The sequence below is a fragment of the Alnus glutinosa genome, chromosome 1 (assembly GCF_958979055.1).
Source record: "Alnus glutinosa chromosome 1, dhAlnGlut1.1, whole genome shotgun sequence".
Classification (NCBI taxonomy): Eukaryota; Viridiplantae; Streptophyta; class Magnoliopsida; order Fagales; family Betulaceae; genus Alnus; species Alnus glutinosa.
The window spans coordinates 14,338,493-14,362,669 of NC_084886.1; the positions used below are offsets into that span (position 1 = coordinate 14,338,493).

Below are 24,177 nucleotides of genomic sequence, written 5' to 3' on the forward strand. Positions count from 1 at the left end.
AGAAATGAAATATGTAAAAAGGGACTAAGGCTAGGGAATTCACCAAACCAAATCCAACAACTCACACTCTTGGTTTCCACTTGAACACCCAAAGAACATTAAGCTTAGGATGTCATTCAAGTTTCTCAACCATAAACCTTAGAACCATTAAATGAATCAAACTCAAAGATAAATCACAAAGAGTACCCATTTGAAATCAAATCATCCATTGTATCCATTCAAAGAATAAATCACAATGGATATCGTCATTCAAACCGATATAACAATGTATCCATCGGTTGAAACACATCAAATGTCCTATTTCTACCACCAACCACATTCATTGCAAAAGATAAAGCATTAAATGAATGGAACTTGAACAACATAATGATATAACATTAAATGTGCAAGTAGTACTACAAGAGTGTGAGTGTTATCAATGGAGAGGTTTCATCCTCAACCTTAGTTGAGAGTTCTAGCCTCCCATGACTAAGAACACCACAAAAACTTGAAGAACAAACATGAAAATAGAAGAAAAGCTTTACAAAGACAAATGTCTAAAGAAAAGAGCTGCTGAAATAAACTACAAAATGCACGAAATTAAACCTAGCTACTGCTCTCTGAACTCTCCCAACAAGGAGGCATGCCTATGGCTTTATAGAAGGAAATTAGGGTTAGAAACCCATGTAAAATGACTCCTCTAACCCCCTCTAGGGTTCCTCTCTTGCTAGAGACAACCAAGGTCACAAAACCAGTGTGTTCTGCTGCGAAAATCAGAGGGAGAACTGCTTTTTGTCATGGAGAAGCTCCTGATTGGGTGTTCTGGCGCGCTTATGCAAAAGTAAGTTCTGGGAAATTTCAATCGATCGACTTTTATTTGATCGATCGACTTCAGGCAAAATTTCGATCGATCGACTTTTCTGGACTTCTGAATTTCCAAGCATTTCCACATGAAATTTTGCCATTCCTCTCTTATTGACCTATAAAACACAAAAACTAACAAAAACATAAGAAAATAGCAAGGCTAAAGGTCTAACTAATGTAAATCAAGGGGTCCAAATATACAATATTTGGTACTCATCAAAACCCACAAACTTACATTTTACTAGTCCCTTAGCAAAACAAAATGAAAAACAAAATCAAAGTATGAAACATAAATCATCTTTCGTGGGAGAAACGATTGCATTTAGCATATGTAAGAAGCCTTTTAAACCCCTAGGACTCCCTAGTGGACGAGTGAAGTCTCGTGAGGGTTTGCCAGAAATGATACCCACAAACATTGAAATGTTGTATTATCAATTGAGCAAAAATCCTCATTAAAACACATGGTTCACACATCATGAGCATGTTTAACAAAATGAATATCACGTCATCATGTTATCAAAAATCGATCGACTCATAGTTGAAAAATTGAGACAGCACATGTTCAAAAGTGTAAGGTGTTAATAACATAGAATCATAAGGTTTCAATTTTTCTCAAAGCATGTGTGTCAAAAAACTCACAGGAATTCCATCAGATGAATATAACCAAGGCTTAAATGTACAATTACTTTTATTCATTATTTTTGTGTCGGCTGTGCAATGCTTGACTCCCTTAAGCTTTCTAATTGACCTATGTAACGAGTGTTGGGCCAGTGACTCCCAAACCAGGTGGTTTTAGGGCACTAGATGTAAAACATCCCTAGGGGCTTACTTACTCAAGTCAAAAAGGCTAAGAAGTCAAACTAGCCAAACAAACAACCAATCCTGAAATTCTCATCTTTTTACGCGAACACCCAATGCTTAGTGAGGCAAGGGGCTCGGTTACTCAATGAGAACTCAAATTGGTGATATTATTCTAAGGCTTTTTTTTTTTGTTTTGATAATAAGCCATGGTTTCATCAACAAGTCATCCTACAAGTCTCAAGACACACATTTTCAAATCAAATTTCATGCCTCACAGATCCTATGCTACCGTGCTTGTGATAAATGATTTAAACATGTCAAGTCTCTATAATCCAACAGATAAGTCAAAAGATTTCAGATTTTAAGGACATGCAAAATTCAACATGTTAGACAAACCAATGATATGCAAACCATAGTAAAATGTAACCATGCTCAACTAACAATAAAAGTTTTTTTTTCTTGGTGAATAAACACAAAATATCAACAAAAACAATAAATGATAACAAACAGACATGTCTATCCCACCCCAAACTAAAATGACACATTCTCCTCAATGTGGCGAGAGATACAATACCGAAGTGGGTGATGCAAGCTGGGCACACTACAAGAGAACATTCCCCCCAAACTTGAACGGCAGACATTGTCCTGAAAATTACGACTAAAATAACAAGAAATAAGATCAAATGATAAGGAAAAATAATAAGGGTTGCCTCCCAGAAGCGCTAAGTTTTCAGTCTTCAGCCAGACTTTCCATCCTAACGACAATCATTCCGAGTAACTCGGATCCTCCAAAAGGGTCGTCTCAATCTTCGGGCTCGGTAACTCCAAAAATGGCTTCAGTCTTTGCCCGTTCACCTTGAAAGTACTGCCATTCTTTGGATCCTCAATCTCAATGGTCCCATAAGAAAATAATGAACGAACAATGAATGGGCCTGTCCATCGAGATCGGAGCTTCCCTGGAAACAGATGCAGACGTGAATTGTAAAGAAGGACTTTTTGACCAGGTTCAAAAGATCGTCTCAATATGTTCTGGTCATGAACCTTCTTCATCCGTGCTTTGTACAGCCTAGCACAGTCATAAGCATCGTTCATCAGCTCTTCCAATTCGTTGAGTTGAAGCTTCCTCAGTGAGCCAGCCTTTGTGAGATCGAAATTTAGCTGCTTAATGGCCCAGTAGGCTCTGTGCTCCAACTCCACTGGCAGATGACATGCTTTTCTGTATACAATACAGTAGGGTGACATGCTAATCGGGGTCTTGAAAGCTGTTCGGTACGCCCATAATGCATCATTCAAACGAAGAGACCAATCTTTCCTTGACGGGTTCACCGTCTTCTCCAAAATCCTCTTGATCTCTCTGTTTGAAACCTTCACTTGACCAGTCGTCTGAGGGTGATAGGGAGTAGCAACCTTGTGCATGGTGCAATACTTCTTCATCAGCTGCTCGAAGACCCAGTTGCAAAAATGCTTTCCACCATCACTAATAATTGCTTGAGGAGTACCAAAACGAGCAAATATAGTGTCTTTTAAAAACTGAACCACAACTCTATGGTCATTGGTCTTGCAGGCAACCGCCTCCACCCATTTGGACATGTAGTCCACTGCAATTAGAATGTACAGATAGCCGAAGGAGAGTGGGAAAGGTCCCATGCAATCGATGCCCCACACATCAAAGATCTCGACAATAAGAATGGGGTTGAGGGACATCTTATTTCGGCGTGAAATACTCCCTAGCTTCTGACAGCTCTCGCATGAAACACAATAAGTGTGAGCGTCTTGAAAAATGGTCGACCAATAAAATCTGCACTGCAAAATCTTTGCAGCGGTCTTCTTTGCGCTGAAGTGGCCTCCACAAGCATGATCGTGACAAAAGGAGATGAAACTAGATTGGTCGGGCTCGGGGACACATCTCCTAATGATCTGATCGGGACAATACTTGAACAGATAAGGATCGTCCCAGAAGAAATTCTTCACCATGGCCATGAATTTGGACTTATCTTGCCGCCCCCAATGCAAAGGCATTTGACTGGTGACAAGATAGTTTACAATGTCAACAAACCACGGTGAGTGAGTATGACCAATATGCATCAATTGCTCATCAGGGAAGGTCTCAGAGATGGGGGTGGCCTCCTCAGTAAAATCTACAGTAATCCTCGAGAGATGGTCGGCCACCACATTTTCGGAACCCTTCTTGTCCCGAATCTCAATGTTGAACTCTTGTAAAAGCAAAATCCATCGAATGAGGCTAGACTTAGCATCCTTTTTGGAGAAAAGATACTTCAATGCTGCGTGATCCGAGTAGATGATGACTTTTGATCCTAATAAGTAGGATCGAAACTTATCCAAAGCAAAAACGACTGCCAGCAGCACCTTCTCAGTGGTCGAATAATTCAGCTGGGCATCGTTCAGAGTCCGACTCGCATAATAGATGACATGGGGGAGTTTATCAATGCGCTGTCCTAAAACAGCTCCAACCGCGTAGTCTGACGCGTCACACATGATCTCAAAAGGTGTGCCCCAACTGGGGGGCCGAATGATAGGTGTGGACGTCAAAATCTTATTCAAGGCCCTAAATACCTTCTTGCAGTCCTCATCAAAAATAAATGGGGCCTCCTTTACCAACAACTTGTACAAGGGCCGGGCAATTTTGCTGAAGTCCTGGATGAATCGCCTATAAAATCCTGCATAGCCTAGAAAAGAGCGAACCTCTTTCACCGTACGTGGGGGTGGAAGGTTGGATATCAGATCCACATTTGCCTTGTCAACCTCTATCCCCCGATGAGAAATAACGTGCCCAAGTACAATCCCTTGCTTCACCATAAAATGACACTTCTCCCAGTTGAGCACTAGGTTCTTCTCTTTTCACCTCACTAAGGCTAGATGAGGTGGTGCAAACACTCCTCAAAAGTTGAACTGAAGACTGAGAAGTTGTCCATGAATATCCCAAGAAAACGCTACACCATGTTAGAAAAGATGCTGATCATGCACCGTTGAAAGGTAGCGGGTGCATTGCATAACCCAAAAGGCATGTGTCGGTAGGCGAATGTCCCAAACAGACAAGTGAAGGTCATCTTCTCTTGGTCTTCAGGGTCTACGGGGACCTAGTTATATCTGGAATAACCATCCAAAAAGCAGTAGTACTCGTGCCCAGCCAACCGCTCCACCATCTGATCAATGAATGGAAAAGGAAAGTAGTCTTTCCTGGTGGCGGTGTTCAGCTTGCGGTAGTCGATGCAGACTCTCCATCCGGACTGGACTCGAGTTGGCACCAACTCGCCCTCCTTGTTCTGCACGACCGTTATTCCAGTTCGCTTGGGCACGACATGAATAGGGCTCACCCATTTGCTGTCAGAAATTGGATAGATGATGCCTGCATCCAATAACTTGATTACTTCTCCCCTCACAACTTCTTGCATGGATGGGTTGAGCTGTCTCTGTGGCTCCCTCAATGGTTTGGTGCCTTCCTCCAAATGTATGTTGTGCATTACCACCGAAGGGCTGATTCCCTTAATGTCGTCAATGGTCTAGCCTATAGCTTCCTTGTGCTCTTTTAAGACGTCTAACAACCTCTCCTCCTGAGCAGCATGAATATCTGAAGCTATGATCACAAGCAAAGTCTCTGCTGGACGGAGGAACTTATACTTGAGATTGTCCAGTAGGGGCTTAAGTTCCTTCTTTGGAGGCTCAGGTACTGCTGCCTCCTCTTTCTCATTTCTCTCCAGAGGAGCAAACTCTAAAATGGCATTGGTTTGCTCAAGTAACATGTCCAAGTCCAAATCTTCTCCGAACTGAGCAAAGCATGCCTCCAGGGGGTCTTCTGTGCTTGATTCTTCAATAACTTCCTCTATGATCTCCTCAATCAAGCAGGCACTTCCGATCTCATCGCATTCCCTCAGTTTCTTGCTGATATCAAAGATATTCAGCTCCACTGTCATATTGCCGAAGGAGATCTTCATTACCCCCGTCCTACAGTTGATCAGGGGTTAGCCGTAGCTAAGAATGGTCGCCCGAGGATCACCGGTATTTGAACTCCAACGTTCTGTACCGGCTCTGTATCTAGCACTATAAAATCCATGGGGAAATAAAACTTGTCCACCTTAATCAAAACATCCTCCACTATTCCCCGTGGTATCTTAACTGACCGGTCAGCCAACTGCAGTGTCATGGAGGTGGGCTTCAATTCTCCTAATCCTAATTCCAGGTAAACTGAATAGGGTAGGAGATTGACACTGGCTCCAAGGTCAAGCAGAGCCTTCTCAATGTGGTTGACTCATATCGTGCAAGAGATAGTAGGACATCCAGGGTCCTTGTACTTGATAGGCAGCCTACATTGGAGGATTGAGCTGACTTGCTCGGTCAAACAAACTTTTTTCGGGACATTGGTTTTCCGCTTGACGGTGATCATGTCCTTCAAGAACTTGGCATAAGACGGCACTTGCTGGATGGCATCCAAGAACGGGATGTTGATCTGCACTTGTTTGAATACCTCCAGAATGTCCTCGAACTTTCCTTCTTTCTTGGGCGCGAGAAGTCTGTCAGGGTAAGGCGCCGTAGATATAAAAGACCTAGGAGGAGTCTCTATGGTCGGAGCTAATGTAGATGGCTCGGCATCTCTCTTCTCTGCGCTCCTGCTTCCTTGTCCTTCTTGTGCAGCAGGGTTCTCCTTAAGGTGAACCACTTGGTTGTCTACTTGTTTCCCTGACCTAAGTGTGACAACGGCTTGCACATGCTCTTGCCCATGCACTGCATTTGATGAACTTCCCTCATGGAACTGCAACTTTGGATTCGGCACAGGATGACTAGGGAGCTTTCCCTTCTCTCTCTCCCCTAGGTGACTAGTAATCTTCCCAATTTGGGTCTCCATCTTAGCAATAGCTTGAGTGTTCACCATGGTAACATTCTTCACATCATTGATGGATTGCCCTGTAAGCTGTATGAAGGCCTTGAGAGCGTCTTCCAGAGTGGATTGTGAAGAAGAGGCAGGGGCTTGAGTAGGGGCTAGGTATGATGGTGCTGGCTGGGTAGGACGACTTTGCTGGTGAACCGGTTGATGAAATCCAGGGGGGTATTGAGTGTGGGATTGGTGAGGAACTCCCTCTTGAGTCATAGGCTGGTTCTGCTTCCATGAGAAATTAGGGTGGTTTCGCCACCCTGGATTGTAGGTCTCGGAAAAGGGTCCATTGGTTTGCTTCCTATAGTCGTTGAAAGCGTTCACTTGCTCCATTGGTGACTCGACAAAAGCTGTCAAAAATGGGCAAGTCTGTGCTAAGTGCATGGGACTAGCACAGATGGAACAACAATCAACGTGGAATGGGTTGGCAGCACTGATGGATTTTCTTACAACTAGAGCTTCGACCTTCTTTGTGAGAGCATCTATCTTCATCTTCAACTCAACATCTTCTTTCACCTCATAGATGCCTCCCTTCTTTTGTATGCGAGCAGCTTTATCTCGACAGCTTGAAAAATCCTACTGTTGGGAATTGTCGGATAACTGATCTAAGGTCCTATACGCCTCCTCTCACGTCAAACTCAGAAATGCGCCTCCGTTCATCGACTCGATCATGCTACGATTGGATTGAGTTAATCCTTGATAGAAAAATTGCACGAGTCTCCACTTCTCGTATCCATGTGGAGGGCACTTAATCAACATATCTTGAAATCTCTCCCAACTCTCGAAAAATTTCTCATCTTCTTCTTGAGTAAATGAGCTTATTTCCTTCCTGCACTCATTGACTTTGGACATGGGGAATAATTTGTTGTAGAACTTGTTTAACAAGTTCTCCCAAGAAGTGATGGAACCAGGCATGGGGAATAATTTTTCTGAAGTTCTCCCATGAAGTGCGGGTAGGAGTTGGATGACATGGGGCTTAAGGTCAAAGTGAGTGGCATTGGTTGGGGGTAACACTATACATGAAGGAGAATTTGTTGCAACAGGTGCAAACAAATCCCTAAGTGTCCTAGTATGATCAACGTTTTCTCCCCGATTCCTCTCATTCTCACCCGCATGCATGTTATCTCCCATTTCAACAGAATTTCTAAGCCTTCTCCTAAGAGTTTTGTCAATCTCGGGATCTAAAGATGTCAATTCTAGATTCAAAGATCTTCTACCAAGCATACACCAATGTACAAATAATTATTTAACCAAAAAGACAAACAAAGTAAATAAAGAGAAGAAATTGCAAATGGGGGACAAAATTCTCCAAGGTACAATCTAGGTTAGTTCCCAGGTTGGTGAGAGGGGTCACACCGGACACACTTAAATCCCAAGACCTTTCCTTACCAGAATTCACCTTGACATTGCCCTTAGATAGCTAAGTAGACCCACACTAGCAAAATTTTTTTTTTTTGAAGATTAAAAGAAAAATAGCACAAACAAATTAAGAAAAATAAAGACTAATACAAATGCATACAATGACACAAAGGTAGCAACAAGGGCAAAAATTAAAACTTACAAGATTGGACCAAAAAATGTTTTGGCAAAAATTTCTGCTACTGAACTTATCCAAGAGCTGCCTCCTATGTTGAAGTCGATCGATCAGATGTACTAGTCGATCCATCGATTGTCGATCGATCGAATCTTTGAAACTTTGCAGGACCAGGAACAAAAACAGAAACAGAACATAAATTTTCTCTTTTTTTTTTTCTTTTTTTTTTTTTTTTTTTTTTTTTTTTTTTTTCTTTTTTAGCACAAATCAAAAACTAATAGACAGTAATATGAAGCATAAAACTACACAAAAAAAAAATTTAATTAAACTAAAATAAACTAAGAGAAATCAGACAAACAGTAAAATGATGTAAAACAGAAACAAAATATGAATAAAATAGACTAGAGAAAAGAAATACTTACCTGGTTTCGAGTTGCTGCTGTCTGCAGACTGTTCACTCGATCAAAGTTGAGTTCGATTGATCGATTGTTCGCTCGATCGAAGTTGAGTTCGATCGATCGACTTTTCGCTTGATCGAATTTCTTCTCGATCAATCGACTTTTTGTCAGGCGAATGTTCCGTCGATCGATCGACTTTTCAAGGCACTCAGTAAGTTGCAGCAGCTGCAGAAACAGATCCAGGAGAAACAAAAGAGAAACTTAGAACACAAAACAGAAGCTAAACAACAAAAAAAAAAAAATGAAACAAAAATCTATCTAACTAGTAGAAAAACAAAATCAATCAACCTTATTCTAACCTAGTTCCAAGAGTTTGAGGGGTAAACATGCACCAAAAATGCTAAGTTAAAGAGGAAGAAATGAAATATGTAAAAAGGGACTATGGCTAGAGAATTCACCAAACCAAATCCAACAACTCACACTCTTGGTTTCCACTTGAACACCCAAAGAACATTAAGCTTAGGATATCATTCAAGTTTCTCAACCATAAACCTTAGAACCATTAAATGAATCCAACTCAAAGATAAATCACAAAGAGTACCCATTTGAAATCAAATCATCCATTGTATCCATTCAAAGAATAAATCACAATGGATATCATCTTTCAAACCGATATAACAATGTATCCATCGGTTGAAACACATCAAATGTCTTATTTCTACCACCAACCACATTCATTGCAAAAGATAAAGCATTAAATGAATGGAAACTTGAACAACATAATGATATAACATTAAATGTGCAAGTAGTACTACAAGAGTGTGAGTGTCATCAATGGAGAGGTTTCATCCTCAACCTTAGTTGAGAGTTCTAGCCTCCCATGACTAAGAACACCACAAAAACTTGAAGAAAAAACATGAAAATAGAAGAAAAGCTTTACAAAGACAAATGTCTAAAGAAAAGAGCTGCTGAAATAAACTACAAAATGCACGAAATTAAACCTAGCTACTGCTCCCTGAACTCTCCCAACAAGGAGGCATGGCTATGGCTTTATAGAAGGAAATTAGGGTTAGAAACCCATGTAAAATGACTCCTCTAATCCCCTCCAGGGTTCCTCTCTTGCTAGAGACAACCAAGGTCACGAAACCAGCGTGTTCTGCTGCGAAAATCAGAGGGAGAACTGCTTTTTGTCATGGAGAAGCTCCTGATTGGGTGTTCTGGCGCACTCTTGCCAAAGTAAGTTCTGGGAAATTTCGATCGATCGACTTCAGGCAAAATTTCGATCAATCGACTTTTAAGTTCGATCGATCGACTTTTCAGGACTTCCGAATTTTCAAGCATTTCCACATGAAATTTTGCCATTCCTCTCTTATTGACCTATAAAACACAAAAACACAAAAATACAAAAACTAACAAAAACATCAGAAAATAGCAAGGCTAAAGGTCTAACTAATGTAAATCAAGGGGTCCAAATATACAATATTTGGTACTCATCAAATACCCACAAACTTACATTTTGCTAGTCCCTTAGCAAAACAAAATGAAAAACAAAATCAAAGCATGAAACATAAATCCTCTTTCATGGGAGAAACGATTGCATTTAGCATATGCAAGAAGCCTTTTAAACCCCTAGGACTCCCTAGTGGACAAGTGAAGTCTCGTGAGGGTTTGCCAGAAATGATACCCACAAACATTGAAATGCTGTATTATCAATTGAGCAAAAATCCTCATTAAAACACCTGGTTCACACATCATGAGCATGTTTAACAAAATGAATATCACATCATCATGTTATCAAAAATCGATCGACTCATAGTCGAAAAATTGAGACAGCACATGTTCAAAAATGTAAGGTGTTAATAACATAGAATCATGAGGTTTCAATTTTTCTCAAAGCATGTGTATCCAAAAACTCACAGGAGTTCCATCAGATGAATATAACCAAGGCTTAAATGTGCAATTACTTTTATTCATTATTTTTGTGTCAGCTGTGCAATGCTTGACTCCCTTAAGCTTTCTAATTGATCTATGTAACGAGTGTTGGGCCAGTGACTCCCAAACCAGGTGGTTTTAGGGCACTAGATGTAAAACATCCCTAGGGGCTTACTTACTCGAGTCAAAAAGGCTACGAAGTCAAACTAGCCAAACAAACAACCAATCCTGAAATTCTCATCTTTTTACGCGAACACCCAATGCTTAGTGAGGCAAGGGGCCCGGTTACTCAATGAGCACTCAAATTGGTGATATTATTCTAAGGCTTTTTTTTTTGATAATAAGCCATGGTTTCATCAACAAGTCATCCTACAAGTCTCAAGACACACATTTTCAAATCAAATTTCATGCCTCACAGATCCTATCCTAAGTTTTGGGAAATTTCAATCGATCGACTTCGAGCAAAATTTCGATCGATCGAATTTAAGTTCGATCGATCGACTTGGGTATTCCATAATACCTGGATAGGTGCATTAACCATTTAATCTCATAACTAAATAAATCGGAACCTATTTATGTGTTTTTATAAGCCTACTATCTTATACTTATCAACTTAAGGTTATTTGGGTAATTTACAACTCTTTGTTTTTCTTGTTTTAACCGCTATATTTAATACTCACTCTTTATTAATTACTAACCATCTAGGTAATTTAGATTATATGACCTTAACCTTATTCAACATATTAATTTATTAATTCTCATTAGATTAGATTGCAATTACATATGGTAGTATGTTTATTAACTAAAGCCAAGTATTGTTCTTAGGCTCTAGGTTTGCATTTTTATTTCGTTTCTTAACCTTTAAATACATTTACTCTATTTACTTATTTATCATATTGTCTTAGTACACCCTACATTCATCCTTGATGTTCATCCCTTGTATTTCTTCTATACTTTGTTTTCTTTTCAAGATTACCATACCAACCCTCTTATGTTCACCAAGAGTTAGCAATAGCTACAAACATGCCTAAAAATCAATCCACACCAAAATCTTCATCCACATAAAGTCATTTAGTCTATACGAGTCTCAACTTATCCAAATAACTCCAACAAACCAACCTAACCAATTTCCTTAATCAGAGCACCATTCGATGCTCAATTCCATACTAAAACCCCTACCGAGAACTTCCAAAAATCACAACTAAAATCGAACACCGAAGACACATTCAGCCATCCATTGCAACAAACCACAAATCATCAATCACAAATATCATATGGCCAAGAAAGACCAAAAACTAAACACCCATTCGGTCAAGCTTCACAGAACTCAATCGGAATTCCAAAACTCTTTAACTTAAACAATCCACCAATATCCAATACCAATTCATCAATATTCAATGAAAATCAATGAACCAAAAACACCACAAAATGACATCTATTAAGTCATAACTCACAACCCAATCAGTTTCCACCCATGGAAGCCTATCCAAAATTTCAACCACATAATCCGCATTCAACAATTCAACACCAATAGTTAACATCACAATTCAAATTCAAAATCCATTATTAACCAAACTTTAAATTCAGAATTTAATCAAAACACTATCCCACAACATAACCGGCCAAAGAACACGAGAACCCAATATCAATAATCAAATCCAATCCAAGACCATACTCGAATCCTCCCACAACCTAAACCATGGCTTGGTCGTAACACCAATATTAACCCCAAACAGCCCATCATTCAGCCAAAACAGGGTTCTTTTCTATTAACCAAAAATCATAAATCCCTAAATACCCAATATAATTTAACAATAACCTTTGAAAATAAGTGGAACACCGATCCCAAATCAGCAACCGAAAAGCTCCAAAAACCATAAAAAAAAAAAAAACAGAGTTTAAATTACTAGAACCGAAATTCCAAGGGACATATACCTTTCGGCTAATATCCCCACATGAACCCTAGATTTCAATCTATAAATCAAACCCCAAAGATACCCGAATCAGTTCTACAGGAAACCCATACCATAAATTCGAACCCATATGTTGCAACAATAATCGAAATCAACTCAAGACAAGGAACTACCAAAATCTCATCTAAAACCAAACCCAAAACCCATTCGGATCTAACCAAAATCACCACATCCGAGTACTTAAAGTTAATCAACAATAATACCAGTAGAACATAAGAATTTAAAAGAAATTACCTACTGAAAATTCCCCACAAACCACCGGAAATCGCACTGGGAGTCACCGGAATTTGACCCACTGCTTCACCAGAAACTGTTCATCGATCCATTAGAGAAATGCGTCCAAGACAGCCCACTGCACCACCCACCGGAAATCAGCCCGGGAACCACTGGAAATCGCCTCCTATTTGCTTCTCCGGCAACATCTGGTCCGGAAAGATCAGGTCTCTCTCTCAGGTTCACAGTCTCTCTCTCTCAGCGTCGATCGTTCTCTCACAATCTCAGCTTCTCTCGATCTCTCTCTGCTCTCCTGACTCTCTCTCTCTCTCTCTCTCGGTGTCTTGGTTGGATGAGAAAAGGAAGAACCCGAAGAAAGAAGAGAAAAATGAAGAAAAGAATAAGAGAGAAATGAATGGTGAGGGAGAGGGGTATCCGGATAAGGGAGAAAGAGAAAAGGGAGAAAAGGGATGGGGTGCCATGTGTCATCATGGGGTTGGTTGAGAGAGGATAATGCAATCTTCTCCAACCAAACAGGTGGTGACATGTGGCAAGCTAAGATTTCTTTTTATTAAAAAACCCTCAAACTATAATAAATTATATTAGGACCCCATCTTTCTTTTCTTTTTTTCTTTCTTTATTTTTTTAATTTCTATCATTTGGTAATTAATGTGTAGTCCCACATTCATTTTAATTGCATTCAATCCATTCAATTACTTATTTATTCTATTAGGACCCATTACTATTATTAATCAAGTTCTCATATTTTTAGCCCGGACTTATTTTATTTTCTTAACACAATTATTATTACTCAAAATATAATTATTAATCCCATCAATTTAATAAATACAATTTATTAATTGATAAATCTCCTATTTAATTTATTGGTCTTTACATTTGTCATACTTGTCATGAAAGTCAGGAGTATCTCTTTTTTTCCAGTGCGGATTTAGTTTGAGGATATGGAGGACATTGATGTTTGCGTGCCTCTTCACTAACATTCCATCTAAATGGGAGAAGGTTATGACTTGGAGCATTGCTACACTCTGGGGGAAAGGTTTACAGGCTAGTCTTGGTAAACTTTGTTTAGGTGCATGCATTTATCATTTCTGGCAACAAAGAAATGCTTTGGTGCACAGCAGCAATTTGAGAACTGGGGAAATTATGGTTGAACAGATTACATGGAATGTTCGTACTCGAATCCTTGCTATGGGATCTTTCAAGAAACTAGATAAATGTATAAAGCTTGTAATTAGTTGTAATTTACAAAAGTTGTTGGTATAGATTTGTTGTTTTCCTGTAGTAATGACTGTATAGGTCGTTCTGGATAGTGTCCTCTACTTGAGGTTTTTGGGCTAGTGTTTTCTAGCGTGTGTAGTTGGTTGAGCTCTTATAAATTTTTTGATTCATCCAAAATAAAAAAAATGATATATATGAACGCCTAAATAGGATATTAAAAAAAAAAAAAAAAAAAAAAGATCAAGGGAATAATTAAGCTTTTAACTCTTTTTTTTTTTTTTTTTTTTTTAAGCTTTTAACTTTAATATCTGATTCAAAGATTTCATGCAATTAGAAGATATATGCATGGGAATGCGCGGAGAAGAGCGAAATTGGTTATTTCTGATCGATCACTAGCCTTCACCAGGTTTAGCCTTAATTGGTGCATGCATTTCCAAACTTTTGAGCCCAATAGGACCCAGATAGACCCCTCCTACACATATATAGAAAATACTCAAGAAGAACACTTTTATTGACTTGGAAGTGTGTTTACACCCTTTCACAACAAAAGCCAAATGCGTAATGACATATGACATTACGTAATATATTCGCTCTGTTGCTTTATAGAAGGCCAAGAATTCTAGTTGTTTTCAACCATCAACAACCCAAAAATGAGTACCAAATATTGTCTAGTGTTGCTCCTCGGGGTGGTGCTTCTCAACAGCACTGCCTCACTAGCTAACCACCATGAGCCTTCTAAACATGACCCCAAATCTCCATTTCACAAGCCCCCTTCTCCTCCTAAACACAAACCTCCCACCCCACTTGATCACAGGGACAAGTCATTCCCTAAACATAAGCCACCTCTCAAGGGCAAAGGAGAGAAGCCTCCACCAGAACACAAGCCACCACATGATGGTCACCCTGAACGCCATTTAGTTGAAAAACCAAGTTTGGATGGTAAACCCCCTAAGAGATTAGAAAAGCCTCCACCTCCGAAGCACAAGCCACCAACCAGCTCACTTGACAAGAAAGAGAAGTCATTCCCAGAATACAAACCATCTCCTAAGGGTAAGGGATCAGAGAAGCCTCCACCGGAGCACAAGCCACCGCATGATCATCACCCTGGGCGCCGTTTATTGGAGTCGTCTTCCCATGAACAAAATTCACCAAGTTTGGATGGCAAACCTCCAAAGGGTAAGAGAGAGAAGCCACCTCCAAAACACAAACCACCTCATTACCATCACCCTGGACACCCTTCAGTGGAGGATGTCAAAGACTCGCACGACACACCACAAAAGTTGAAGCCTCCAACCACGCCCGAAAAGAAGCTGCCGAGTTTCCCTCACAAGCCACCCCACAAACCTCCATCAGCGAACTGAGTATTGCATGCATGTTTATATATGTTAGAAATAATAAGAGCTGCAGCTTATGTTACTTTTCATTTTCATGTTATTCACTGTTCTTACTAGCTACTGGCAGTGATCTATATATATATGCTCACGTTGTGTACTAGTTTCTGTACTTTATAGCTCATGAGCATCGACTTGATTGTCGCCTAGCTAGTACTTCGGTTTTAATCCTTTTCTATCACGTGTGATACTAACTCCTTTTCACCCTTTTTTTTTTTTTTTTTTTTTTTTTTTTTTTTAATTTTCACCATTTATAAAAGAAATAGGGTCATTTTGGACACTTTAACAAAAAATATGTGAAATTAGAAAAGACTGAAACATGAAATACCTATGTTAAAAATTTTTAAACTTCGAGATAATAATTACAAAACCGTTTATAATTGAGAAGTGTAATTGAATTTTTTTAAAAGTAATTTATCATAATTGCATAATTAGAAAGCTATAGTCATAGAATTTATGCAGTTACGATAAATTACTTGCATCGATAAGGGGCGAGGAACAGTACTTGCCTCGATAATCATACACATTCGTGACCCACCGTACGTCACCTTTGTGACCCACGTACAATGGGTCACGTTACTTGAGAATTTTTGTTTCTTTTTTTTTTTTTTAATTTTTAATTATTAAATCAATTTAATTTTTAATTTTATAAATATCTGAGGGTAGAAGTGATATTTTACTCATTAACTGATTGATTTAACATTAAATTTTGATGGGAGGATTAATATTGTAAGAAATTGAAAGATGGTTACTTCAAATTTACATTTTTTAAAGTTTAAGGGTATAATTGCAAAAATGATGAAAGATAATAATGAATGACAATGAAAGTTTTCAAAAAAAAAAAAATATACATACATACATACATACATATATGAAAGGTCATTTAACTCATTTCCTTTTGCCTAGTTTATTTCATGAAAAGCACTTTTTCTCAAAACACTTGGGGTCTCTTACATGCATGCAAGATTCATGATCCTAATGTTGGGAGATTTGAAATGGTTAACTTAATTAATTAGGGTAAAGAATAGCTAGGTAAGTCAATTAATCAAAAGTTATGTTAAATTAAAATCCTAAGATTTTATATATATATATATATATATATGAAATCTTTTAGAATGTTTGATCCAATTTTTATTTACCTAATTAGGCCCAATATAAATTGCTTACACATCTAAATCCAACACTTCGAACTATTAGGCCCACACCCTAAGGAAAAGGCGCTACGTAAAACACAATCGTAGTAACTATATATTCTAAATTAACTCATCAAATTAATATGGACCTCATCCCTAGCTTGCGTCATTCTGCAAAAGCAAAAGGACAAGGTCTAGGTAAATAAGATTCCTATAAAATACTTTAGAATATTTTAGAATGTGTTCAAGCAGTTTGATGAGTTCTGTCGGTGTCACTTAAGCATCACTTTCTCCTCTTTGAATGTGTATTTCATCTTCCATGGTCGAATGATAAACTCGTTCTATAAGAATTACGCAATATCCCAATTCCATATTAGGAATTTAAGAAGCGTAACTCCTAAAACCAATGGATTATAAAAATAGTTATGAGTGTTAATTAACTTCACATAATCACATTAATATATTTTTTCTTGATAAGACTGAACTTTATAAGTGATTTAAAATAGTTCTAAATTAACTATTTCTTTTTACAAATGGTATTAAAGTTGGTATTAAAACAATCTTCTTTTTTTTTTACATGTCCACGCAAGAAGTCGGAGGGGGTTATTAAAACAACCTAATAACTCTATGTGGTACTAGAATATTGCAAGTCGTGGTCATAAAGAAGACGTCAAGAATTTTAGAGAAATTATAACACCTCAATCTCACATTTAGAAAATGAATAGCTACATCTCCAAGAAGCACATTTGCATATTGACAACTCTTGCCTCTTTCATTTGCGCAAATACCAAAATCAATACTATCGTTTGAAGCAAAGGTTTTCAAAGGGTTCACAAAGAACGTACCTGATTTGTCGCCTTAATTTCCTTTTCATTTTGTCTTGTTTTAATGATAAAGGCTCTGCATTTGTCAATCAGTCCATAGGCCGAGCCCCACGTTCCCACCATCCCTAAAACAATCAGCTAATTATAATTTGGGTTTGCAGGAATCAATGGACACAAGAATCAATGGACACTTGCTACTTAAATCTCTAACTAACAAGTGTGACACTTAAATACATCCAATTATAATTGTATCGCAATTAAGCTACTTTCTTGTCATTTTTTAAAAAATGCCCTTATTTTCTTTCAAAAAAAAATTAAAAAATAAGAATTAAAAAACTAAAATCAAAATTTCAAATTTTGGTTTTAGTTTGTTTAAAATTATTTGTTTTTTTTTAAAAAAAATATTGGTATTTTGGAAGAATGACAAAAAAAGTGACTTAATTGCAACAAAATGGTAATTTGATGTATCCAAGTGTCATACCTGTCTTTTTTGTTTTATTATTATTATTATTATTATTATTATTATTATTATTATTATTATTATTATTATTATTATTATTATTATTATTATTATTATTATTATTATTATTATTACATACCCTCAAATTTCATCCCTTGTAACCCTTCCCTCATTTGATTTTTTTTCTTTTTTTCTTTTTTTTTTTAAAAAATGTCACACGTCTATTCATATAATTTTTTGTTTTTATATTTTTTTTTTTTATTTTGAAAATATATAGTTGATAGTTGAAATAGCTTAAGTTTATGTCAATTTAACACTTACAATTTTGTTAGGGGTAGACAGATCGATGCTTGATCTACTGCGCCTGGCTATTCGTCCACCACCACCCATGCATGCATCAAAGTCTCCATCTACATGAGAAATCAAGAAACGCGTATGCTTAAGGCATAATTTTCTAGTATGAGATAAAAAAGTGCAAAATCTTCGAAAACGACAAGTGTAGTGGTCCAAGCTCGATCAAATCCGGCCTAACCAGAAGCAGCATATAAGATCATGAAATTACCACCGACACTTTTTGATTACCCAAAATCAATCATGCATTGTTATCATCATATGGTCCACGTACATGTTGATCATGACATTTACTAATAAAAAGCAGATCGAGTTTCACTTTGAAAAACCCTCACATTTTGATGAGATGAAAAAATAAGGCCCGAAAAAATGCCCTTCATTCATACTAAATTTAAATTTGTAAGCAAACAAATAAAAGAATGTGAAAGCTAGGCCTAAGGAAAATTAAAATGAGAGAAGGTCATGATTTGGCATGCAATCAGGACTTAAAAATAAATAAATAAATAAATGCTCCAATTAAAATACTAAGCTATATAAAAAATTAGATTCTTTTTCAAATGCTTGAATTGCTTGTACAATATTTTTAAAATTAGATTCTTTTAAAAATACCTCATTTTAACTTTTTTTTTTTTTTTTTTTTGGGTCTTGCCCGGCCTCTATTTTCATTATTGAGCCGCCTCACACGTACGTAGCTAGTCAAAATGAATAGTAATATAATGTTACCACTCAAATATTCCCACTAACCTGGCCTCTTTGCTCAAATTTCCAACTTTTCAACTAAGAGGGACCCAAACGGGTCCCATTGTCACCTAAAATTAAAGAAATTATGCATCTTCGCAGATTACTTGTGGAGAGAAAGGCACGACTTTGACACCATACACTGCCGATGATGGCGCCAAAACCACTATAAAATGGTATACGATTCTCCAGTTTTGAATAATCAGAACACAATTGCCGAAGATCATGTCTAACACACACTTGCTAGTGTTGTTTCTTGCCGCCGTGGCTCTCACGGCCACTACTCCCTCCAATGCCGATTACCAAAAGCCACCGGTTCCAATTTACAAACCACCTGTTCCCATTCACAAGCCACCAGCTCCTCCTGTTTACATACCTCCTCCAGTGAGCAAGCCACCACCCACAGAGCATAAGCCACCAACTCCTCCTGTTTACATACCTCCTCCAGTGAGCAAGCCACCACCCACAGAGCATAAGCCACCAACTCCTCCTGTTTACATACCTCCTCCAGTGAGCAAGCCACCACCCACAGAGCATAAGCCACCAACTCCTCCTGTTTACATACCTCCTCCAGTGAGCAAGCCACCACCCACAGAGCATAAGCCACCAACTCCTCCAGTTTACACACGTCCTCCAGTGAGCAAGCCACCCCCAGAGCAGAAGCCACCGACCCCAGCTTATAAACCTCCCCCCGTCGTGAAGCCACCCCCAGAACAAAAGCCACCGGTCGAGAAGCCACCAACTCTACCTCCCAAAACTGGAAAATCTCCACCAGAGTACAAGCCACCAACCCCGGTGGAGAGGCCACAAGTACCAGAACACAAACCACCACCAAAGCACCTGCCACCGCCACCTTACGGACACCCTCCCCCGGAAAAAGGTCAAGATCCTCACAAGCCACCCCGGAAGGTTTTCCCTCCACCACCATACGGGAAGCCACCTACAAATGCCTAGTTTGCACTACAAGCCTTAAGATCAACACCTATCCATCAGGTCTGAGTTTATAGTGAGAATGGATAGATTATAGCCAATAGAAATAAGAGCTTGTCACTACTCATTATGCTTCCGTGTGTTATGTTCTATTGAATCATTGATCAAGCATATTTAGTGCCATCGTCAGTATTTTCCATAATAAATATTTCTTTTTACCAATGCGTTTAAAATTACCCCGCTAAGCTCAACAAAATTCGTTTTCTTTTTGCTGCATGGAAATTTGGTTGGTGAACAGAAAGAATCAGAAACGTCACATTTAGTACTAAAATGATGAATGATGACATACATAATTATTTATCTTCATCTATCCTGTTTACCAAATGTCAAAAAGAATAACTAATTAAGGCCAAAAACATGAACTAGGTTAGTTAATTAATAATAAGAAACTGGCATATAAGGGTCCGTTTGGATTTGCGATTTCAAAAAGTGCGATTTAAAAATAGCGATTTTAAAATGTGCGATTTTAAAAAGTGATTTTTAAAAACGTAATTAAGCGTTTGGCAAAATCGCAGTTTGGCCTTTAAAATCGCAGTTTATCCTTTTAAAATACTGCATTTTCAAAAAAGCACCACATTGCTTGCGATTTGAATAAGCACTTTTCTGCGTTTTCAAATCGCAATTTTTTAAAAACGCAGTTTCCAAACGGTTTACTTTCTGCGATTTGGTTTAAAATCGCACTTTTTTTCTACGAAATCGCAATCCCAAACGCACCCTAACTCGGCACTTCAAACAAGCATACGAGCTTATTACGATTGTAAGTGTTATAATAATAATTAAATGATTAAATTTTTTATATATATGTTTCTATCTCTTAGCGGTAATTTAAATTTTTTGGGATAAAATGATTTAACAGTAAGATAGGCTCATGAGCCGCCAGAATTCCGCTTAAAAATTTCAAGATATTTTATTGGTGTGAAACTCGACAAGCTGCACCATCACCCTGGTGACTACTTGCTATCAATTTTAAAGCAAGATTAACAAGAGATTGCTCTACTTCTATGAAGCCTCTTGTGTTAGTGGTATAAAATTATCACTGTGAACCAGAGTGCGTGAACACCGAGGAACATCTATATCCTAGCTAGGGCGTTGCTAAACGGGAAAAGGAATATATATATATATATATATATATATATATATATATATATATATATATATGAAAATGTAGAAAATTTGTCCTCGGATAGTGATGATGATGAACTAACTAGTAAGGGTGCGATTGAAATTGCATGCCCCCATTAATGTGGCTTGCAAGTTTGAAACCAAAAGGGAGAGACATTTACAAGAAAATTGCAACAAAATCTCAAAGTTTTTGATTGTCATGCTCCCCCTTTTTTTCAATGACTTAAACTTTAGTAATTATATTGTGAGTTCCTCCTACCTCGGTAACGAATTAAGTAAAATACAATGCAAAGTTTAAAGAACCAAAAAAAAAAAGAAGCACAATTCGTCTGTGATTAATTTTGCCGTATTCTAAAACATTCCATAAACGCATATGCATGTAACATGGAGGGATTACATACCGAATGAAGTGAATTAAAAATCATGTTAAGGGATTGCATGGATCCAACCTATATATATTTCTTATTCTTAAAGTATTGATTAAGTGATTAAATTTACCTCTTCCTATAAGTTTAAGCTTTTGAGATAAGTGGTAATTTAACATGGTATCAGAGCCAAAGGTCCTAAGTTCAAGTCTTGATTCCGTCATTTACCTCCCATTTCAATTAATTATTTCATGTTCATGTTGTGCCTCACCTATTAAAAAGAAGTTTGAACCTACACGTGAGAATAAATGTTAAAGTATTGATTAAGTGATTAAATTTACTTCGATCTTCCTATAAATTTAAACTTTTGAGATAAATAGTGATTTAACACCTATTAAATGCAGTTAATACCCGGTCACAATTTTTTGCATAGGGTTAATGTGCTATTCTTATTAAAATAGCACAAAACATTAGTTTCAAATATATCTAACTTGGTTCAAAATCAGAGCCTAGCCGCGATTTTAGGATATGGGCATGTTTGCCTGGCCATGTCCCAACAAGGTCAGTAAGAATAACAAATAAATTAAATAACAAATAAATCATAGAATTAATACTATATATTATAATGTCAAACTATATATATATATATATATATATATATATATATATATAGGAAAATAAATCAGCATTTGATACGATCGATATATGAATGGTAAGTGATCTCATTGTAATCATATTTCTGCAATATCTAGCTAAAAAGGTTGTATCAAAAACAAATTAATTCATAATATATTTTGAATATATTCTTACATCCTCTCAAAGAATATTCAAATTAACTCAAGTTGGCAATGTAGAAGCCAACTTGAGTTTGGAAACAATATTACAAAAATATCCAGGTCAATATGCTTTGATGAACACGTACGTACATTAGCCGGCTTATTACTAGATGCAAAAAGGGAAAGGCAGAGAGTTTCATGGTGCACAAAATGGCAATGGATCTCGCTGTGTTCAGTGCATTTATGGAGAACATTATTATGGAAAATTTGAATCGCATTGTAACGAAATGCTAAATTAATGATCTGAAGGGCACCCATATCAAGTGAACTCGATCAGCATAATTAGACTTTGATATTAGTCCAATAAAGTAAATTTCTAAAATACATTCCGAATATATTTTTGAATATATTCTCACAACTAATTAACTAGCGTAGCCATTCAAATGAGGTAGATCATGGCAACAATGAACAATCTATTGACAACAATCAAAGGCTAAAGGTATATTAATGAGTTTTGCTTCAACTATCAAAAGAAGATATAACTTTTTTTTTTTTTTTTTGGAATATGAACAACGATCTAGAATTAAACAAATTTGGAAGAATATAAACGAGAGGTACGAGTTGAAGAGATTATTCCAAGAAAGGCCTGGCCTTCTCACTTGGAAGAGAACTGATTTTCGATACCTAAAACAGTGCTTTGGATGCCATGAATCTCACATGTCAAGAGCTCACCATTCATTTTAGAGTCTGAAATAATACTAGGGAAAAAAAAACCGCTAGCCACTGTACCTCCAGTTTCTCTCCAGTTTAATGGAGATTATTTAGTCTCTTATAATGCAGTGACATTTTTATCTTTTAAAATTGTTTAGAACAAAAATATCCTTGCATTATAAAGACCGATTACTCTCCGTTCTCTTAGAACTAGAGAGTATCCTAATACCGTGTTTTGTGTAGGTGGTATATATATTGGAGGAAGAGAAAATGGTCAACAACGTTCTGACCGGAAAAAAAAAATGGGAGGAAAAAAGTCGGTTTTCACTAGCCTTTTACCTACCCTCACCTTCTTGATCTTTTCAATTAGAGCAGTGATACATGGACGGAAGGTCTCCGTCCCCCATCACCCACTTTTTTTATTTTTAAATCAAAAAATATATAAATTTGTCATTTTTTTGATGTTACATCAAAAGACAAATTTATATATTTTTTTTTATTTAAAAAACAAAAAGAGGGTGATGGGGACGGTTGTTTGTCCCTCACCTATCATTTTCCTTTCAATTATTCTCATGTGCAACCGGTTGCCAATTATTCTCAACATTTTGACGCCAAAAAAAAAAAAAAAAAAAAAAAAGGAAAATTAAAGCTCAATCGGTTCTACCCAATTACTAATGCTCTGTTTTTAAATACTCTAGTGGTACCTGAGTTTTACGTGTTTTTAAATTTAGTACCTAAGTTTTATTTTGTATCATAGGTGATACCTGAATTATGAGTGAAAACTCAATTGGTACCTCTGTTAGATTTTTCATCCAAAACTTAATGTACAGCCACGTCATTGCCACATGGGGCCTGATTAACGTGACACCTGTCCTCCTGGCCACATCATTTGCTACATAACTGCCATCTCAGTAAGTCATGCCACATGTATGTCCGATTATTTCATAATTAAAACCTGTTTTAATTAAACATTGTTTGTTTCAAAAAAAATTTACCGTTGGTTAAACTTAATGAACGACAGAGAAGAGAACGAAGATAATTTGAACATTACGAAAATCGGCCAAAACTAGGGTTCATCAGCCATTTCCCCCAAATTGCAGAACCAACACTAACCAGAACTGGTGCTTCGTTGACCATTCTTCCCTAACCCCAAATCTAAATTTTCGCAAGATCATGCCGAATTTAGCTTCCAGTGGACAAGATTTCTCAAAAATGCCAAAAATCGTCAATTCCTAATCAGCTCGGGTACGATTGTTTCTTCCCAAACGAAACGCCGAATCTACAGCAGATCAGGCCGATTTTTAGCTCCCCATGGATGATACCAGCTGTTCCGTGGACGAGATGGCATCAAGTCACCTACGAGATTGGAAAGGAAAGGAAGTTTTCTGTGGTATAGAGAAGGTTGGTTGTTTAAATTTGTTTCATTTGGATTTTAGATAATGTAAGTAATTTTTTTTTAAAGAAAAAAAACATGTTTTCATTTTGAATTTAGATT

General features: G+C 37.4%; 2 protein-coding genes across 2 annotated transcripts; both read left to right on the forward strand.

Annotated features, from left to right (window-relative positions):
• Nucleotides 1–14,471: 14,471 nt before the first annotated feature.
• LOC133874250 (early nodule-specific protein 2-like) lies at nt 14,472–15,182 on the forward strand. Its single transcript, XM_062312163.1, has one exon. The coding sequence runs from the start codon at nt 14,472–14,474 to the stop codon at nt 15,180–15,182; it is 711 nt and encodes a 236-aa protein (XP_062168147.1).
• A 3,761-nt stretch (nt 15,183–18,943) lies between these two features.
• LOC133874339 (repetitive proline-rich cell wall protein 2-like) lies at nt 18,944–19,672 on the forward strand. Its single transcript, XM_062312272.1, has one exon. It carries the CDS (start codon nt 18,944–18,946, stop codon nt 19,670–19,672), a length of 729 nt encoding a protein of 242 aa, XP_062168256.1.
• The last annotated feature ends 4,505 nt before the right edge of the window (nt 19,673–24,177 follow it).

Coding starts and splice junctions, on each gene's coding strand:
- LOC133874250 (XM_062312163.1), top strand. CDS start 14,472: ATGAGTACCAAATATTGTCTAGTGTTGCTCCTCGGGGTGGTGCTTCTC.
- LOC133874339 (XM_062312272.1), top strand. CDS start 18,944: ATGTCTAACACACACTTGCTAGTGTTGTTTCTTGCCGCCGTGGCTCTC.